Source organism: Cervus elaphus, chromosome 6 (genome assembly GCF_910594005.1).
Source record: "Cervus elaphus chromosome 6, mCerEla1.1, whole genome shotgun sequence".
Lineage (NCBI taxonomy): Eukaryota > Metazoa > Chordata > Mammalia > Artiodactyla > Cervidae > Cervus > Cervus elaphus.
In genome coordinates this window covers 44,436,268-44,452,557 of record NC_057820.1, presented here as the reverse complement: position 1 = coordinate 44,452,557, position 16,290 = coordinate 44,436,268, and the positions used below count along the sequence as shown (strand labels likewise).

At 38.8% G+C, this 16,290-nt stretch overlaps 1 protein-coding gene across 16 annotated transcripts in view; it reads right to left on the bottom strand.

Moving 5' to 3' along the window:
* The window catches only part of CLOCK (clock circadian regulator), a 136,925-nt gene that overhangs the window by 41,479 nt on the left and 79,156 nt on the right, over positions 1-16,290 (bottom strand). For 14 of the 16 annotated variants that reach the window (XM_043906717.1, XM_043906723.1, XM_043906726.1 and 11 more), the window contains 3 exons: positions 16,082-16,173; positions 10,204-10,293; positions 1,069-1,189 (listed from right to left, as the gene is read on the bottom strand). In XM_043906717.1, the coding sequence (XP_043762652.1) occupies positions 1,069-1,189; positions 10,204-10,293; positions 16,082-16,173 (303 nt within the window). The remainder of the gene's footprint in view (positions 1-1,068; positions 1,190-10,203; positions 10,294-16,081; positions 16,174-16,290) is intronic. The other 2 variants (XM_043906732.1, XM_043906730.1) reach the window with 2 other exon arrangements.

Below are 16,290 nucleotides of genomic sequence, written 5' to 3'. Positions count from 1 at the left end.
CAAGAGTAGGATATGACTTAGCAACTAAACCATCACCACTATAAGAAAAATCAAAATTTAAAAGCCATGAAAAAAGTAGTTAAAGACGACATCTAATAGCTAATGGCCAAATGTAGAGCTGTCATGACTTTAGACTTTACACGGGGTTATTTATTCAAGAAAACGAGGGGTGGGAGGGAAGTTCCAGAGTGAGGGGACATATGTATACTTATGGCTGATTCACACTGCTGTGTGGCAGAAACCAACACAACATCGTAAAACAACTGTCGTCCAGTTTAAAAATAAAAAAAAAAACTAAAACAAAACAAGGTATTCTGGTCAATGAATCTAGGAGAAAAGTCAGATTACACAGCAATATTTCATACTCATGAAAGGCAGCGACTGCATTTCCCTATTCTGGGCACTTCTGTGACTCAGCGCAAGCGTCCGGCACACCGCTGCCCTGCTGCTCACTCCCCACGTCATGTCCGACTCAGTGCGGCCCCGTGGACTGTACACGCCAGGCGCCTGTGTCCGCGGGATCTCCCAGGCAAGAACACTTGCCATTTCCTTCTCCACGGGGTCTTCCCAACCCAGGGATCAAACCTGCATCTCTGCATTGGCAGGGGGATTCCCATCTGGCACATTAGACGTATCCAATACATTATTTTTAATTCTGCTTAATAGAGCACAAAATTTCTTTGATTAAGTAACTTTATAAAAAACATGTTTTGTCTCATAGTTTCAGTGTTCAATTGGTTAGTGATGGTGAAAATAAAAACTCTTAATTTTCTCTTACTACAGTAAGATTTTATATAAAAATTAATAAGAATATCTTGCTGAGTTCCATTTTTCTGTAGAATAGTTTTATGGCATATTATAACAGATGAGATTTCACTGTATTCTGGAATAGAGTTCAGACTTTTAACATGGTCATAATTTCATTATATTTTAATATTTAAAAAGGATCTAATAGGGGATTTCAAATGATGCTGTTAATTTGGTTAAACAAATCTCTGTCACGAAATTACAAAGTAAAGGACAATGCAACCAAATCCGTTTAACTTTCACTTAAGAGGTACTACTTACATTTTAAATATTCAGGAGTTAATGAATCACTTTCCAGCAGATGGGTAGAGAGTATTTTATAAACCTCTGAATGTTCCCCCTCTGGGATAAAATTAAATATACTTTGATCCACAAGATCTGACTGAAAAAGAAATTTTTAAAAATTAAATAATTACAGTGATTCAAGAGAAATATATTTTAAAAATATATAATCACTCTTAAACATCAGACAAACATATGGTTGAGGTGTAACAGTGACAAATATCAAGTTTCAGAGTACAACTCAAAAGACAAGATTGAGAAGGTGAAAAAAGTTTCCATGATCTCACTGTCTCTGATACTAGCATCATCAGATTCATGATCAATATGACCTTTGAAAGTTTGGTAAATTGTAAGTTTCACCACATGTGAACATGTAAAATATAACAGGACTAAGAAAGCTTATTAGAAGAATCTCTGGCTACCAGATGTAGCCTTACTCTACATACCATCAACCTCTGGTGAGTGGGGTATACACTACAAATAAAGGACCACAGGATGAGCCACAGGCTACATGAAGAGAAGACTTGACTCTGATATGAGTTCAATTGTCCAATGTGTCCTTTTTTTATTTCATCTTTTCCAGTCATCTAACCTGTATCCCACTGTCAAAAAGTCATGCTTTAAGATAAACCACCTACTCGCGAAAAAGACGACTTAAATCCTGAGCATTATAATCTATGCTAAGATATGGCTTTAATCAACAGTAATGTGACCATCAAGAGGTTGCCTACAATGGGACCCGGCTGTGGTATCCAAAGCGAACAGGACAGTACTGGTCCATAAGAACCACAGACAATAAAACTTTAGTGAGATCACGTTATGTGTGCGTGCTAAGTTGCTTCAGTCATGTCTGACTCTGTGCAACCCCACGGACTGTAGCCTTGTCAGATCCCTCTGTCCATGAGATTTTCTAGGCAAGAATACAGGAGTGGGTTGCTATGCCCTTCTCTAGCAGATCTTCCCGACCCAGGGATCCAACCCACATCTCATGTCTCCTGAACTGGCAGGCGAGTTCTTTACCACTACATTTCCTGCCAAATCCCATCCAGTCTACTTGGTTTCGCTGCATTTCAAACTGCTCTGTGAAATCCTGGGGATAATGAAGTGATAGCTCCAAGACTATGGAAGGCAAGGGAGGTGAAAAGAAGCTGTGAAGACAGGGCTAAGAGTTCCACTAAGTAGTTTCACTTTTATTTCCTATTTCAAATATTTTAAAGATTGTTCAAAACAAAAAACCTCAAACAATAACAAACAACAGAGAGCCACTGAGGACGGTAAGAGGCGGGATAGGGGTGTTTACCACTCTCGTACAAGCCATATGCACTTTCTTCAGTCCTTTCCCTAGCCTTCAAGGCACACCCCGTGAAGTCAATCTTTCCCCTCTCTCACCACATGTTTGTCCTCTTCTGTCTTTCACAGACCAGCTGAAACTACTCCCTTCAAAAATATGTCTTTTAACTGCATTGTTGTTTGTTGTCCAGTTGCTAACTCATGTCCAACTCTTTGCAACCCCATGGACTGCAGCATGCCAGGCTCCTCACTCCTCCACTATCTCCTAGAGTTTGTTCAAATTCATGTCCATTGAGTCGGTGATGCTATCTAACCATCTCATCCTCTGTCATCCCCTTCTCCTTTAACCTTTAATCTTTCCCAGCATCAGGGTCTTTTCAAATGAGTCAGCTCTGCATATCAGGTTGTCAAAGTATCGGAGCTTCAGCTTTAGCATCAGTCCTTCCAATGAATATTCAGGATTGATTTCCTTTAGGATTGACTGGTTTGATCTCCTTGCTGCCCAAGGGACTCTCAAGAGTCTTCTCAAGCACCTCAATTCAAAAGCATCAATTCTTTGGTGCTGAGCCTCCTCTATGGTTCAATTCTCACATCTACATATAACTACTACGAAAACCATGGCTTTGACTATTAATATATGGACCTTTGTCATCAAAGTGATGTTTCTGCTTTCTAATACGCTGTCTAGATTGTCATAGCTTTTCCAAGGAGCAAGACTTTTATTTCATGGCTATAGTCATTGTCCGCAGTGATTTTGGAACCCCCCAAAATAAAATCTAACCCTGCTTCCACTTTTTCCCCTTCTACTTGCCCAGAAGTGATGGGATCAGATCCACAATCTTAATTTCTTAATGCTGAGTTTCAAGCCAGCTTTTTCACTCTCTTTCACTCTCATCAAGAGGTTCTTTACTTCCTCTTCATTTTCTGCCATTAGATTGGTATCCTGTACCTATCTGAGACGGTAGATATTTCTCCTGGTAATCTTGATTCTAGCTTGTGATTCATGGAGCTCGGCATTTTACATGATGTGCCCTACACAGAAGTTAAATAAGCAGAATGACAGAATACAGCTGTGTCACACTCCTTCCCCAAATTTTGAACCAGTCTCTTGCTCCATGTCTGGTTCTAACTGTTGCTTCTTGACCGGCATACAGTTTTCTTGGCAAAGAGGTAAGGTGGTCTGGTACTCCCATCTCTTGGAGAATTTTTTCAGTTTGTTGTGATCCACAGGGTCAAAGGCTTTAGCATAGTCAATAAAGCAGAATTAGAGGTTTTTCTGGAATTCCTTGCTTTATTCATGACCCAACAAACGTTGGCAATTTGATCTCTGGTTCCTCTGACTCTTCTAAACCCAACGTGGAAGTTCTTGGTTCACATAACTGTTGAAGCCAAACTTGAAGGATGCATGTGAAATGAGCACACCTGCACAGGAGTGTAAACATCCTCTGACACTGGAGTGAAAACTGACCTTCCCAGCGCTGTGGCCACCGCTGAGTTTTCCAATCTGCTCAGACAGTGAGCGCAGCACCTAAAGCCCATCTTTCGGGACTTTAAGCAGCCAAGCTGGAATCCCATCGCCTCATCAGCTTTATTCACAGCGACGTCTCCTAAGGCCCACATGACTCTTCACTTCAGGATGTCCAGGCTTAGGTGAATGACCGCACCATCATGGTTATCTGGGTCAGGAAGACCTTTTTTATAGAGTTCTTCTGTGTGTTTTTGCCATCTCTTAATCTCCTCTGCTTCTGTTAGGTCCATACCATTTCTGCCCTTTATTGTGCCCATCCTTGCATGAAATGTTAACCTTCATATCTCCAGTTTCACTGAAGAGATCTTTGGTCTTTTCCTTTCTATTGTCTTCCTCTATTTCTTTTCGTTGTTCATTACAGAAGCCCTTTTTATCCTTCCTTGCTCTTCTGTGAACTCTGCATCCCGGTGCACACACCTTTCCCTTTCGCGTCTCTCCTTCCCTAAGCTATCAGCAAGGCCTCCTCAGACCTTGCCCTCTCGCGTTTCCACTTCTTGGGGGTGGTTTTGGTCACTGCCTCCTGTACCCTGTTAGGAACTGCTGTCCGTAGTTCTTCAGGCACTCCGTCTACCAGATCTAATCCCTTGAATATATTCATCGCCTCCACTGTATAATCATAATGGATTTGATTTAGGTATATCTGAATGGCCTAGTGGTTATCCCTACCTTCCTCAATTCTTTTTGAGAGTCTCTTGTACAAAAAGGAGATGAAACCAGTCAATCCTAAAAGAAATCAACCCTGAATATTCACTAGAAAGATTGATGCTGAGGCTGAAGCTTCAATACTTTGGCCACCTGAAGCAAAGAGCCAACTCACTGGAAAAGACCCTGATGCTGGAAAAGACTGAGGGCAGGAGGAGAAGGGGGTATGAGATGACTGGATGGCATCATCAATACAATGTACATGAGTTTGAGCAAACTGGGAGATAGTGAAGGACAGGGAAGCCTAGCTTGCTGCAGTTCATGAGGTCACAAAGAGTTGCACACAACTTAGCAACTGACCAACCACAGAGAATGAAGCAGCTCAAAGTGGTAAAGATGTTCAGTTGTGCATGTGTCTAGCAGTGAAAGTAAAATTCAATGCTGTAAGTAACAGTACTGCTGTTATTAATAATAGGAACTTGGAATGTTAGGTCCAGGAATCAAGGTAAATTGGAAGTGATCAAGCAGGAGATGGCAAGAGTGAACACTGACATCTTAGCAATCAGTGAATTAAAATGGATGCAAACGGGTGAATTTAATTCAAATGACCATTATATCTACTACTGTGGGCAAGAATCCCTTAGAAGAAATGAAGTAGCCCTCACAGTTAACAAAAGGGTCCAAAATGCAGTACTTGGGTACAACCTCAAAACCGACAGAATGATCTCAGTTCGTTTCCAAGGCAAACCATTCAATATCACAGTAATCTAAGCCCCAATCACTGGTGCCAAAGAAGCTTAAGTTGATCAGTTCTATGAAGACCTACAACACCTTCTAGAACTAACACCAGAAAAAGATGTCCTTTTCATCATAGGGGATTGGAATGCAAAGTAGGAAGTCAAGAGATACCTGGACTAACAGGGAAGTTTGGCCTTTGGAGTACAAAATGAAGCAGGGCAAAGGCTAACAGAGTTTTGTCAAGAGAATGACAAAAATTTCAAAGTCACAGCAAACAACCTTTTCCAACAACTCTACACATGGACATCACCAGATGGTCAATACCAAAATCACACTGATTATGTTCTTTGCAGCCAAGATGGAGAAGTTTTATACAGTCGGCAAAAACAAGACCTGGAGCTGACTGTGGCATGGATCATGAGCTCCTTATTGCAAAATTCAGGCTTAAATTGAAGAAAGTAGGGAAAGCCACTTGGGCATTCAGATATGACCTAAGTCAAATCCGTTACGATTATACCATGGAAGTGATGAATAGATTCAAGGGATCAGATCTGGTAAGAGTGCCTGAAGAGCTATGGACAGAGCATAAGGAACAAAGGTTCTGGCCCTTTTGATAGGCTTTACTTACTTATTTCAAATATTTGTTTTCTTATTAAAAATATTTATTTGCAAATAGGGAAGTCCAAATAATCATATAACTACTTTAAAAATTCTAGATTTTTATTTCTGCATACTGCATTTACACCAAACATTGTACTGACTTTCTTAATACACACTTGTGTTTATATTTCAAAATTATCAAGTTAAGAAAACAGATAATGAAAGGCTCATAATACAGTGTTATTCCTGGACTCTGTCAGGCTATGTAACATGGTTAACCTTCCTCCCTGTATTACATGGTAACAAATTTAATATACTCTCTTCTCAGGAACGCATTTAAGCAAGTGGGAAGAAAGCAATTTCGAATTGTAAAACTTTACAAATTTTAAGTTCCCCGTAGAGAGATTTTATGTCTTGGCAGTTCCACTAAATTATTGCACAATTCTCTGAGGTTCATATGTGTTTTTAACAAACACAAAGGGGCTAGGCGAAAAATGTCTAAAATCCCTTCTGCCCTGGAGGTGGTATGACCCTATCATTTTGTTGTAAAAAAACACTTCAGGAACAACAACAACAACAAAAAATTCATAAATTTCCTTTCCTGATTAGTAGCCACAAATAGGTTAAAATTTACCTAAATTAGTGTCATAAGTACGACATGACAAAACTAAGAAAAAATTTTTTCCAAGACCTATAGAATCAGACATGCAATTTTATAGCTAGATTTAAATTTTAAGTTAAAAAACTGTTAAGTCATACTGACCACTGATTAAGATGGCAAATTTTAATTTCTCAACAGAACTGAATTATAAACACTAAAGCTTTTTTTTTTTATTTTTTTTTTATTTTTTTTTATTTTTTTTTTTTTTAAAGCTTTATATTTAGAGATTTTCTAGTGTTTCTTCCCCTCAGGACAAGAATCAAGAATGTATTTTAGATAAAAAGGTATGTATGTTAAAACAGAAAGAAAGAGACACCACTGTTTTTAAATCTTTTGCTTAGTATCTGTTACAGTTTAATTATTAATGGCAGGCCAAAAGAGAAAAGTCACTTTTTTTTTCCTTATTGGGTTTGATCCTAAACAAGTTTTATTTCATTTTATCAAAACATCCTTCTGGGGACTTCCTTGGTGGTCCAGTGGCTAGGAATCTACACTCCCAATGCAGGGGGCCCGGGTTCGATCCCTGGTCAGGGAACTAGATCCCATATGCCACAACTAAAAAAACTCCTGCACACCACAAGAAAGATCCTAGGTGCTACAACTAAGACCCAGCTCAGCCAAAGAAACAATACAACAGAGCAATGTCAGTGATGTGAGGAAAAGTATCCATCATAACTGGAGAGCAGTTTTTAGAAAAAAAAAAAAAGGAACCAAAAAACCCATTTTACTGAAGAACACTATTAACTCAGTATGCAATGAAATGGGTCTGCTGTATCGGCTGCGATCTCTTCTGCCCAAAAACTCACCTTCCAGTCTCTACATGCTTGGGTAACACCAACGGTTAAAAACACCCAGAAGATGTTACTAACAGAGGAAACTGTGTGGGCATATATGGGAACTCTGTACTATCTTCTTAATTTTTCTATAAATGTAAAAATAGCTCCAAAATTAATTTTTTTAAATCTAGAAGGCAATGAGAAGGTCATGAAGCTTTTCACTGAGGGAAGTATGTTAATTACCAAACACCTGGGTCCTAAATAGGTCTGTTGCACACATTTGTTATTTCAGTATGCACATATTCCCTCATCCAGTGTGGCATTAGGAAGGAATCTTTAAAACATCTATTTCAAATAACCTACTCACTTTCTTATACTCAAGCAATAATTACTAAGTGCCTCACTAAGAAATTAGCCAGCATGTGTGGATACAGAGATAAAGTCCGTGCACTTAGAAAGCTTACCATTATTATCCAAATAAACAGAAAATTACAATTCACTGTAAGTGTCATGGTGGCAGCAGGTATAAGGTAACATGAGAACAGAGAGAAAAGGCATCTAATTCTCAGTGAAGTCCAGGAAAACTGCCCAAGGAGCAGGCTTTTTAAAAGTCTGACCACACTGCAAATTACACCCTGATTATGACTAAAGATTATGTAATTTCTAAAAATACACAACTGAAAGAAAATCCAATAAAATTGTTTATAGGTTTAAAAGCCTATAATTATACATTTATTCAAATTACTCAACCTTATTTTATTACAGTAGATTTATAGTATTATTAGTTTTAGGTGTACAACATTAATGATTCAATAGTTTTAATAGATTACACTCCACTTAGCGTTACTGCAAAATAATGGCTATAGTTCCGTGCTCTAGACAATACATTCTTGTTGTTTGGCTTTTATACCTTGCATGGGTAATCCCCTCCCCCGTCACACCCCTCTCCCATCCCCTTCCACACTGGTAACTGCTAGTTTTTCTTCATCTGTGAGTCTGCTTCCGTTTTGCTATATTCATTCTTTTGTTTTATTTATTATTCAATCTTATCTTAGTCATATCATAATCCTACAAAGGACTTCTTTCCCTGGCCTGTCTTACTATGCAGATTTTTTCTTAAGGAAACAGTCGTCCAGAAAAATTCAGTCATCAGTCTCTCCTTTGGTCTGCCCCAGAGAAGCAACAAAGCCACGTCATTTTCTGTGTGACATGGAAGTCAACGAGTTATTTACCACCTGGCTTTCAGAAACAACGCGCCCTTAGAGAGCCTGGCCTCGTAAATATGGAGCAAATTCTCTTCATAAAGCACACAGCAGGCAGGGTAATCAGAGGGATGGAGACACTGCTTCTCAACGTCACTTTAAAGAAATGTTTACAGAACAGATGACTTTGCATTACACATTTTCAAGAGATGGCATTTTAAGAGTAATTTATAAGTAACTTCAAAATATTTACATCCAAACCCCATTTTAAGCCAATAAGTTAGGGGGTCCCCAGAGAAAGAGAACCAGAAATAGCTTTCTTGACATAAGAGAAGCCATTTTGTAATCTAAGCCTGGCCACAATGCTTGCCCTTGAAGGAATATTAGTAATGAATGATCTTAAGGGAACAAAGGAATACAGGAACAGGGACAGGGCAGGCAAGCAGCAGTGCAGTGAAAGCAGAGCTCCAGTCCCTCCCCTAAGGACATATATAAACATGCCCGAGTTCTGCAGGAAACCAAGGCCCTCTGCTACGGGGAGAGAATGAGGAGGAGGTGGGCCTTTGCTCACTTCAATCAAGTAAAGCTTAGATGCTGCTGACCTCTGCCCTACTTTATACTGAATTCTCCTCTGCTCAGGTCCCTTCAGGAATATGCATGTACTCTTAGCTTAAAAATTCCCTAATTTTGCTGTTTGGAGAGATACTGCTTTGGGAAAGATATCAGTGTTCTTACTTGCTGCAAGTAATAATAAATCCTTCCTTCTCCTAATCTTTGGCTTAGCTGTTTCTAATGGCTTGACATCCACCAAGAGGCAAACCCATTTTTGTGTAACATTACCTTAGATGAGAATATTACATATTCAACAAAAACTTCAAATTCATAAAAACTGTCAACTGGAGCACAGCACCTAGTATAGTATCTGGTAGCATAGATGTTCAACAAATATATGTTAAGGAAAACAGCAAACACATAATTCAGGTACTCACCATTCTAATCAAAATTTACATATAATTCTTTTCTGATTATCTACCCTTTGGGTCATATTAAGAACAAATGGAATATGGGAATTAAAATATTATCAACTCAAGCCACAGAGCACAAAAGTTCTGTATCTATTATTTTCAGCATGTTCTTGTAAGTCATTCTTTTGAGAAAATTATTATTTAGCTGCAACAAATATCTCAGTAGAAATTTAGTTATTCCCAAGATATTTTCAATGAATAAGTGACATCACCACAACACTGATTAAAGTTAATATTGAAAACTCAGCATTAAAATAAAGAGGACAGGAAGAATACAGGTTAAAGTAGGTGTTGAATATTTAGTTACTACAGATGAGAATCATGACTGAGCTGAAAAAATACAGCCATACTAAGACGAAGACATACTTAGAGGTCTCATCCCCACTCTGATCATTGTTCAACAGTGAACTCGAGGCTTCACTTCTTGAGGTTTTAGAATATTTAAAAATAGGCATCAAGTGAGAAAGACGGGGTGGGAGGTAGGAGGGAGGATCAAGAGGGAGGGCACATATGTATACTATGGTTGATTCATGTTGATGTACGGCAGAAAGCATCACAATGTTGTAAACCAATTATCCTCCAAAAATAAACATATTAATAAAACAGTTTTTTTTAAAAAGTGAGAAAGGGGTCACAGGATTTTTATACTTACCGGTAAATGTTCAAGCAATGAAGTTACACTCTCAGACACATATATTATGCTTCCATCTGTCATGATTGCTAAAAAAAAACCATCAAGAGCCTGAAATTAAACATAATGGTCAGTTAAATGAAAAGAAAAAAAGTATTTCACAGGACAGACATAAAAATCTAAGATAAATCACAAAGAACTAGAAATTTCTAGAGCACTGTCAAAATACTGGCTTTTCCCCTTTACAATACCTTAGTGTCTATCTTTGTGCATTTTAATATGCTTCTGGAAGAAAAATATCACTCTATAACCATTACTGAATGGCAAGTTTCTAAAAGATAGAGACTTAATGTTCTACCTTTGTCGTGTTATTATACAACAATGGCCTTATTTGAAGATGTTAGTATTTCCAAAGCACAGATGCCATCAACAATATGTCTTTGGCCAACAAAAGAACACATTATCACCATCACATATATAATATTAATAGAAGTATACGACTGAAGCACAGGGAGATACATGGAGAATAAGCTGAAAGGGAGTAAGCTGAAAAAACAGAGCGAGGTCAGCTCATGGAGGGCTTTGAATATCAGGACAAGACATACGAACTTTGCTTAAGGGTGGTCTGGAAGCAATGGGTAAAATGGATTTTGAGAAAAAAGTGAATTAAGAGGAAAGTTTCAGTGACCTCTGGAATAATCAGAGAAGTTAAGGAGAATCCGAATAAAATTAGTAGCAGAGAAGGACGGACTCAGGCAAGCACTAGGAGATGTGACGTTGCGGGTTCAGGGAGGAGCCAGCACAGGGGAGCGACACCTAACAAAAGCAGTGTTCTATTCATGTCTCACAGAGCTCTTCATCCGAGAATCCTGGGCACCACAGCGGACGCTGAAGAAATGAGACCTGCAAAAATGAAAAGGATGCCGAAGACAAATCTTTGGGGCGCACGCTATGTACGGAGATGAGGAGGAGCGGACGTGCCAGAGAGAATGACGACAGGAGAGAACACACACTGTTGGTGAAGTCCGTGGAAGAAAGCGTGACAAAGTGAGTGAGGGGTCAGTGAAAAATGGGGTCAAACAAGACGAGGAACTAAAAAGCGACTTGGTGACTCTCAAGAGTTATGCCAACAGGAAGGAGATTCATGCTACAGTGAGTTTAGAGATGGGTGGATCATCAGAAGGCTATTATAAAACACTTTGTTCAAGTTCATGAAAGGACACATTTTGAGAGGACAAAGTATCAAGGGAAGTCATTTTCTTAGAAAAAGTAACTGAAATGTATTTTCAGGCTAAGGAAAAGAAGATCCAATGGAAAAAATGCTGAAGACTTCCCTGGTGGTCCAGTGGCTGAGAACTCACCGCCAAGGCAGGGGACGTGGTTTGATCCCTGGGCGGGGGGATCCCACATGCCTTGGGGTAACTAAGCCCATGTGCTGCAGCTACTGAAGCCCGCACGCCCACAGCCCACACGCCACGCGAGAAGCCATGGCAGTGAGAGGCCATGCGCTGCAGCTAGAGCACAGCCCCCGCCCGCCGCAGCCAGAGAAAGCCAGGACGCAGCAACCAAGACCCAGAGCGGCCATACAGACGAGTAACTCAAAAAACGAAAAGATACTGAGATACACAGCAGGTAAAGTATGTCATAAGAGGAGCTCCTCTTCTATCAAACAGTGATCACACTAAATCTGAATTTCTTGTGTAAGCCAGGGCTCTCTCAAAGGATACAATTCTGGTAAGAACTATAGTGTCTGCAACACTGTGTATCTGCAGCAGCTGGCATAGGCGTGGCACACGGCAAAGGAAAACTACTTGTATGTTACTTACGCATCTGAGAGTTAGAGCAAGCTCCCTCTAACTCTAATTGTTGAGGTATATGGTGAATGTATGGAAAAAGGCATCCCTCCACCTCCTCTTTTATTGAAGGAAGACATTTGGGTATCAGAAAGTAATTAATTTGAGCAGATGCCTGCCTTCCAGGATGGCTCAGACAAACTCATTCTTGATTAATGTAAGAGGAAGGGATGAAACCTTATAATTTAAGCAAATGCATGAAATTTTCACAAAAACTCTTTAGTACAATTACGCCATTATTATTTCCTAACAAAAAGGGTCAAAATGATGTTAAGAACACGCTTTTCTCATGTGAAGCTAGACTGTGTCATCTTTGAAAGCAAATTACTATGATGATCTCTACTTATTCCTAGGAGATCTACTAGGAATTAGGATGCAGCTCTCTTCTGTGAAGGGAATAAACTAAAATCAGAACTCTTAACGACCTGATCCCACTACCAGAGGCAGAGCCTGCCCCTTTCTCTTCTGAAGCAGGTAAAGATTCAGCAGAGAAAGACCTGCATCAGCATCCCGCCAAGTCTTAACACAAGAAAGGATCCAGAGTTCAAACTTCTTTTGAATGGAAGGATGTAGTTTTCCAAGAAGGTAGGTACGGACACCAAAATGGGAGGGGCTTTGACAAGGGAGACAAGAGATGTGGAACAAGACAGATGGCCATCCTCATTCCAAGACTGACAACAGTGAAGGTTACCCCTTGTTCACGTTGTATGATAGGAGGGACAGGGCTCATTAGTTAAAACTCATCTTCCTGTTTGACATCTACTTCGCACATATCACAAAGCCTGTACACATCTTGGTTGTTTACTCAGTGAGTACTTAATCTGGCAAGACTGGATGGAAGTCCCAAGGAAGGGGACAGAACCTCCTTGCAATGAGGCAGGCAGGGCCCTGGCCCTTCCCGTGTAGAGTACTGGGGAGAGATGCCAGCTGTCAAGAGGAAAGAACTCTGTACCAGGATGTGACTCCACACAGAGATAACTTGGCACAGAGGTCTAGTAAGGCTAAATTGCCCTTATTTCCTTGGTTAATCTCAACATCCCCAACAAGGGTAGCAAGGAATATTCCTTAAGCAACAGAAACAAGGGAGAGGGATGGGTGGCAATAGAAGAATGAAGAGAGACAGCCAACACACAAGGTATAAGTGAATTTTAAGATCTTAGTCTCAGTTCTTTGATTAATTAGCTGACTGGACAAGCTACAATCTCTCCAGGCATCATCCATAAAATGAAGAGTTTGAGCTGAATGATCCCCAGCTCTTCTGCTAGCAGCTCTAACATTCCTAGACAAAACCTACATCTGAAATTCTGCTGAAAAGGGCATCCAGATTGCCTAACTGTAATCTGATCAACTGATAAGCCAACAGTAACACAACTAGGTTAGCTGAACCCAGGTTATAATACACACAATTATACATATCCTTCAATATTGGCATATGAACATTAAAATGCCTACTTAGCAGGTGCAAATATTCACTAAAAAATAAAAAATATGCTTGACATATTAAAAGTTAGTAGATGTAATATTTTTCAGGAATGTAATTTCAAAGCTGTGAGGATAATCATGAGAAAACTAACTTATAGTTTCTAAATTAACATGTTTAAATATTCTGTTATATATAAGATTATAATCTCTAGACTCTTTGATTTAGTTATTTTTAATACTACATATGTACTACATGTCTTCGCAATTAAGTTAAAATCTGTTCACTGTAAAGAAAAATCTGAAGACAATTCTTTTTGATTTAGCTTATTATTGAATAGGTAATTTACCTTCCTAAGTTTCTTAAACATAGATACTGCATTAATTTATGAACTTATAAGAAAATCTGGGGGGACTTCCTAGCAGTCAAGCAGTTAGGATTCTGCACTTCCACTGCAGGGGGTGTGGGTTCGATCCCTGGCTAGAGAAATAAGATCCTGCATGCCAATCAGTGTGGCCAAAAAAACTCAAAAAAATAAATGAAGAAAAATTATTAAAAAAAGAAAATTTTCACACCAATAAAGCAGGGTAAGTAAAGAGTTTATGACTGGGACTCCCCTGGCGCCCAGTCGTTAAAAACCCGCCTCGCAGTGCAGGGGGACGCACGTTCAGTCCCTCATCAGGGGAGTAAGATCCCATGTGCCTGCTAGCAGCTACGCTTGCCGGCCACAACCTGAGCCCCTGCATCCCAGAGCCTGCATGTCCCAGCTAGAGCGTCCATGCACCCCCAAGAGCATCCCACATGCTGCGATAAGACGTGACACCGCCAGGTGAAGAGAAAGGTTTTAAAAGGGTTCCTGACAACACAGATGGTACTGCCTCACGGCACTGAGAAATAAAGACAGATTTAAAGAACAATCCAACGAGCTGATTTCTTCTTGGGGTTACAAACATTAGCTTGTTTGCACCCATGGCACTGAGAAATAAAGACAGATTTAAAGAAGAATCCAACGAGCTGATTTCTTCTTGGGGTTACAAACATTAGCTTGTTTGCACCCTTTCATAAATGCATAATTTCATAAACTTAATCTAAAGAGATAATTTTGGACAATGTCAAACTCCTTTTTAGAGGAGAAAAAATTAATTGGAACTATTATTTGGTTTGTAACTTGTGTCCACTCATTTAAAGAGCTAATTGCTGGTCACAAGCTAAAAGCTCTGTGCCCCAGCTCTCATGAAAAGAAGTGCCATGAGCGGCAGTGGGCACAGGGGCTGGGGCCACAGGCTCAGAGCCTAGTTTTCGTGCAGTGAATCCTGGCTCAGCTAATCGGTTTTATTTTGAGCAAATTTCATAATCCCTTTGCTCAATTTCCTCATCTGAAAGTAAGAAAGGGATACTAATAGTGTATCTTCATAAGATTACTGTGAGGATTCACTGAGGTAATAGTATATAAGATGTGCTCAGTTATTTTTTCAGATTTTAAGCATGGCTTTAAGTATATATACAATGTATTTACACTCAAATCAATTTTCATATGGTGACATTTCTGCTGAATATATAAAGACTTAATCCAGCAATTAACTGTTCTACCTAGTAAAGACAGAAAAATAATTCAATAATTTGCAAAATACTGTTGCTTTGGACTTTAGTCAACATGCAAAGACACTTGAGACATGGTTCTTACATATACCACAGAGATATATGCTTAAAGTCTAAAATAACAAACCTGAACAGACAGAATAAGAAATGCAAATTATTTAACAATCTCTACTTCAACTGTTTTCTTCTACTCCTTCTGTCTCTAGCTTCTTTTGCTTATCTACTTTTCTTGTCCTTAACTGTTAACACCCAAGTATAATACCACCTTTATTTATTACTAGTGTTTTTGGGGAAAAAAAAGCCGTCATAAAAATCTGATACTCAACTCTGTACTTTGTGTGCATGAAGATATCCTTATTAATCTAAATTGGAAATGTTTAAAAAGTAAAACTGATAGGTATGAGTGACTCAAAATTTTTGTGGATTTTATAACTGACTTTGTGACATATTAAGTTTTGCAATTCTAAGCAAGTATGATCTGAACTGTATTCAAAAATAATTCTGTCATGGAAGAACGTCTACTTTTAGAAGGAAAACCTTTTAGAAGTTTCTATTTAAAACGAGAAGAGTTGCCTTTCAATGTATATTTCATTATTTTAGTATTTTCAAAATACTTCATTTAGTATCATCTTGTATTTAGGTGGATTTTAATTTGTTGAAAAAAATCCTACTGTCCAGTAAAATACATTTTGTAATATTTACTATGTGTTGAATAATATATTTTATTTTTCATTTAAATGTTAGTGTTGTCCAGGTAGAGAACTTGGTAGTTATAGGTTTCTGACTTATCAAGCCTCTCAAAAATTCAGAGGATACTGAAAGCACAAAGATTTGGCGTTATTTTACCACATATAGTACTATTTTATTACAATACTTACATCACTTAATTTTAAATGAATAGTTGGTTGACTTACACTGAATTAAGATTTTTCAGTATTAAACTAATATTGTTAAATCTATACTAGAATTGGTAACCCCTATGATTTCTTAAGAAAATAAAACTTTTCAAAAATTAATCTGGACATACCTCTAGCATTAATTGTGTAAACTCTTCATTACTAAGGAATGTAGGTTTCCAGTCCTGTCGAATCTCACTAGCGTCTGACTGTGCAGTGATTTCTGTAAACAGATTAACATATTAGTGGCACTAATTGAAGAGGAGAGCCATCATCAAAAACATTTATTGGTCTAGGCAGGTATCAGGAGGTCCACATGTTGGTATGATGAAATATTTGA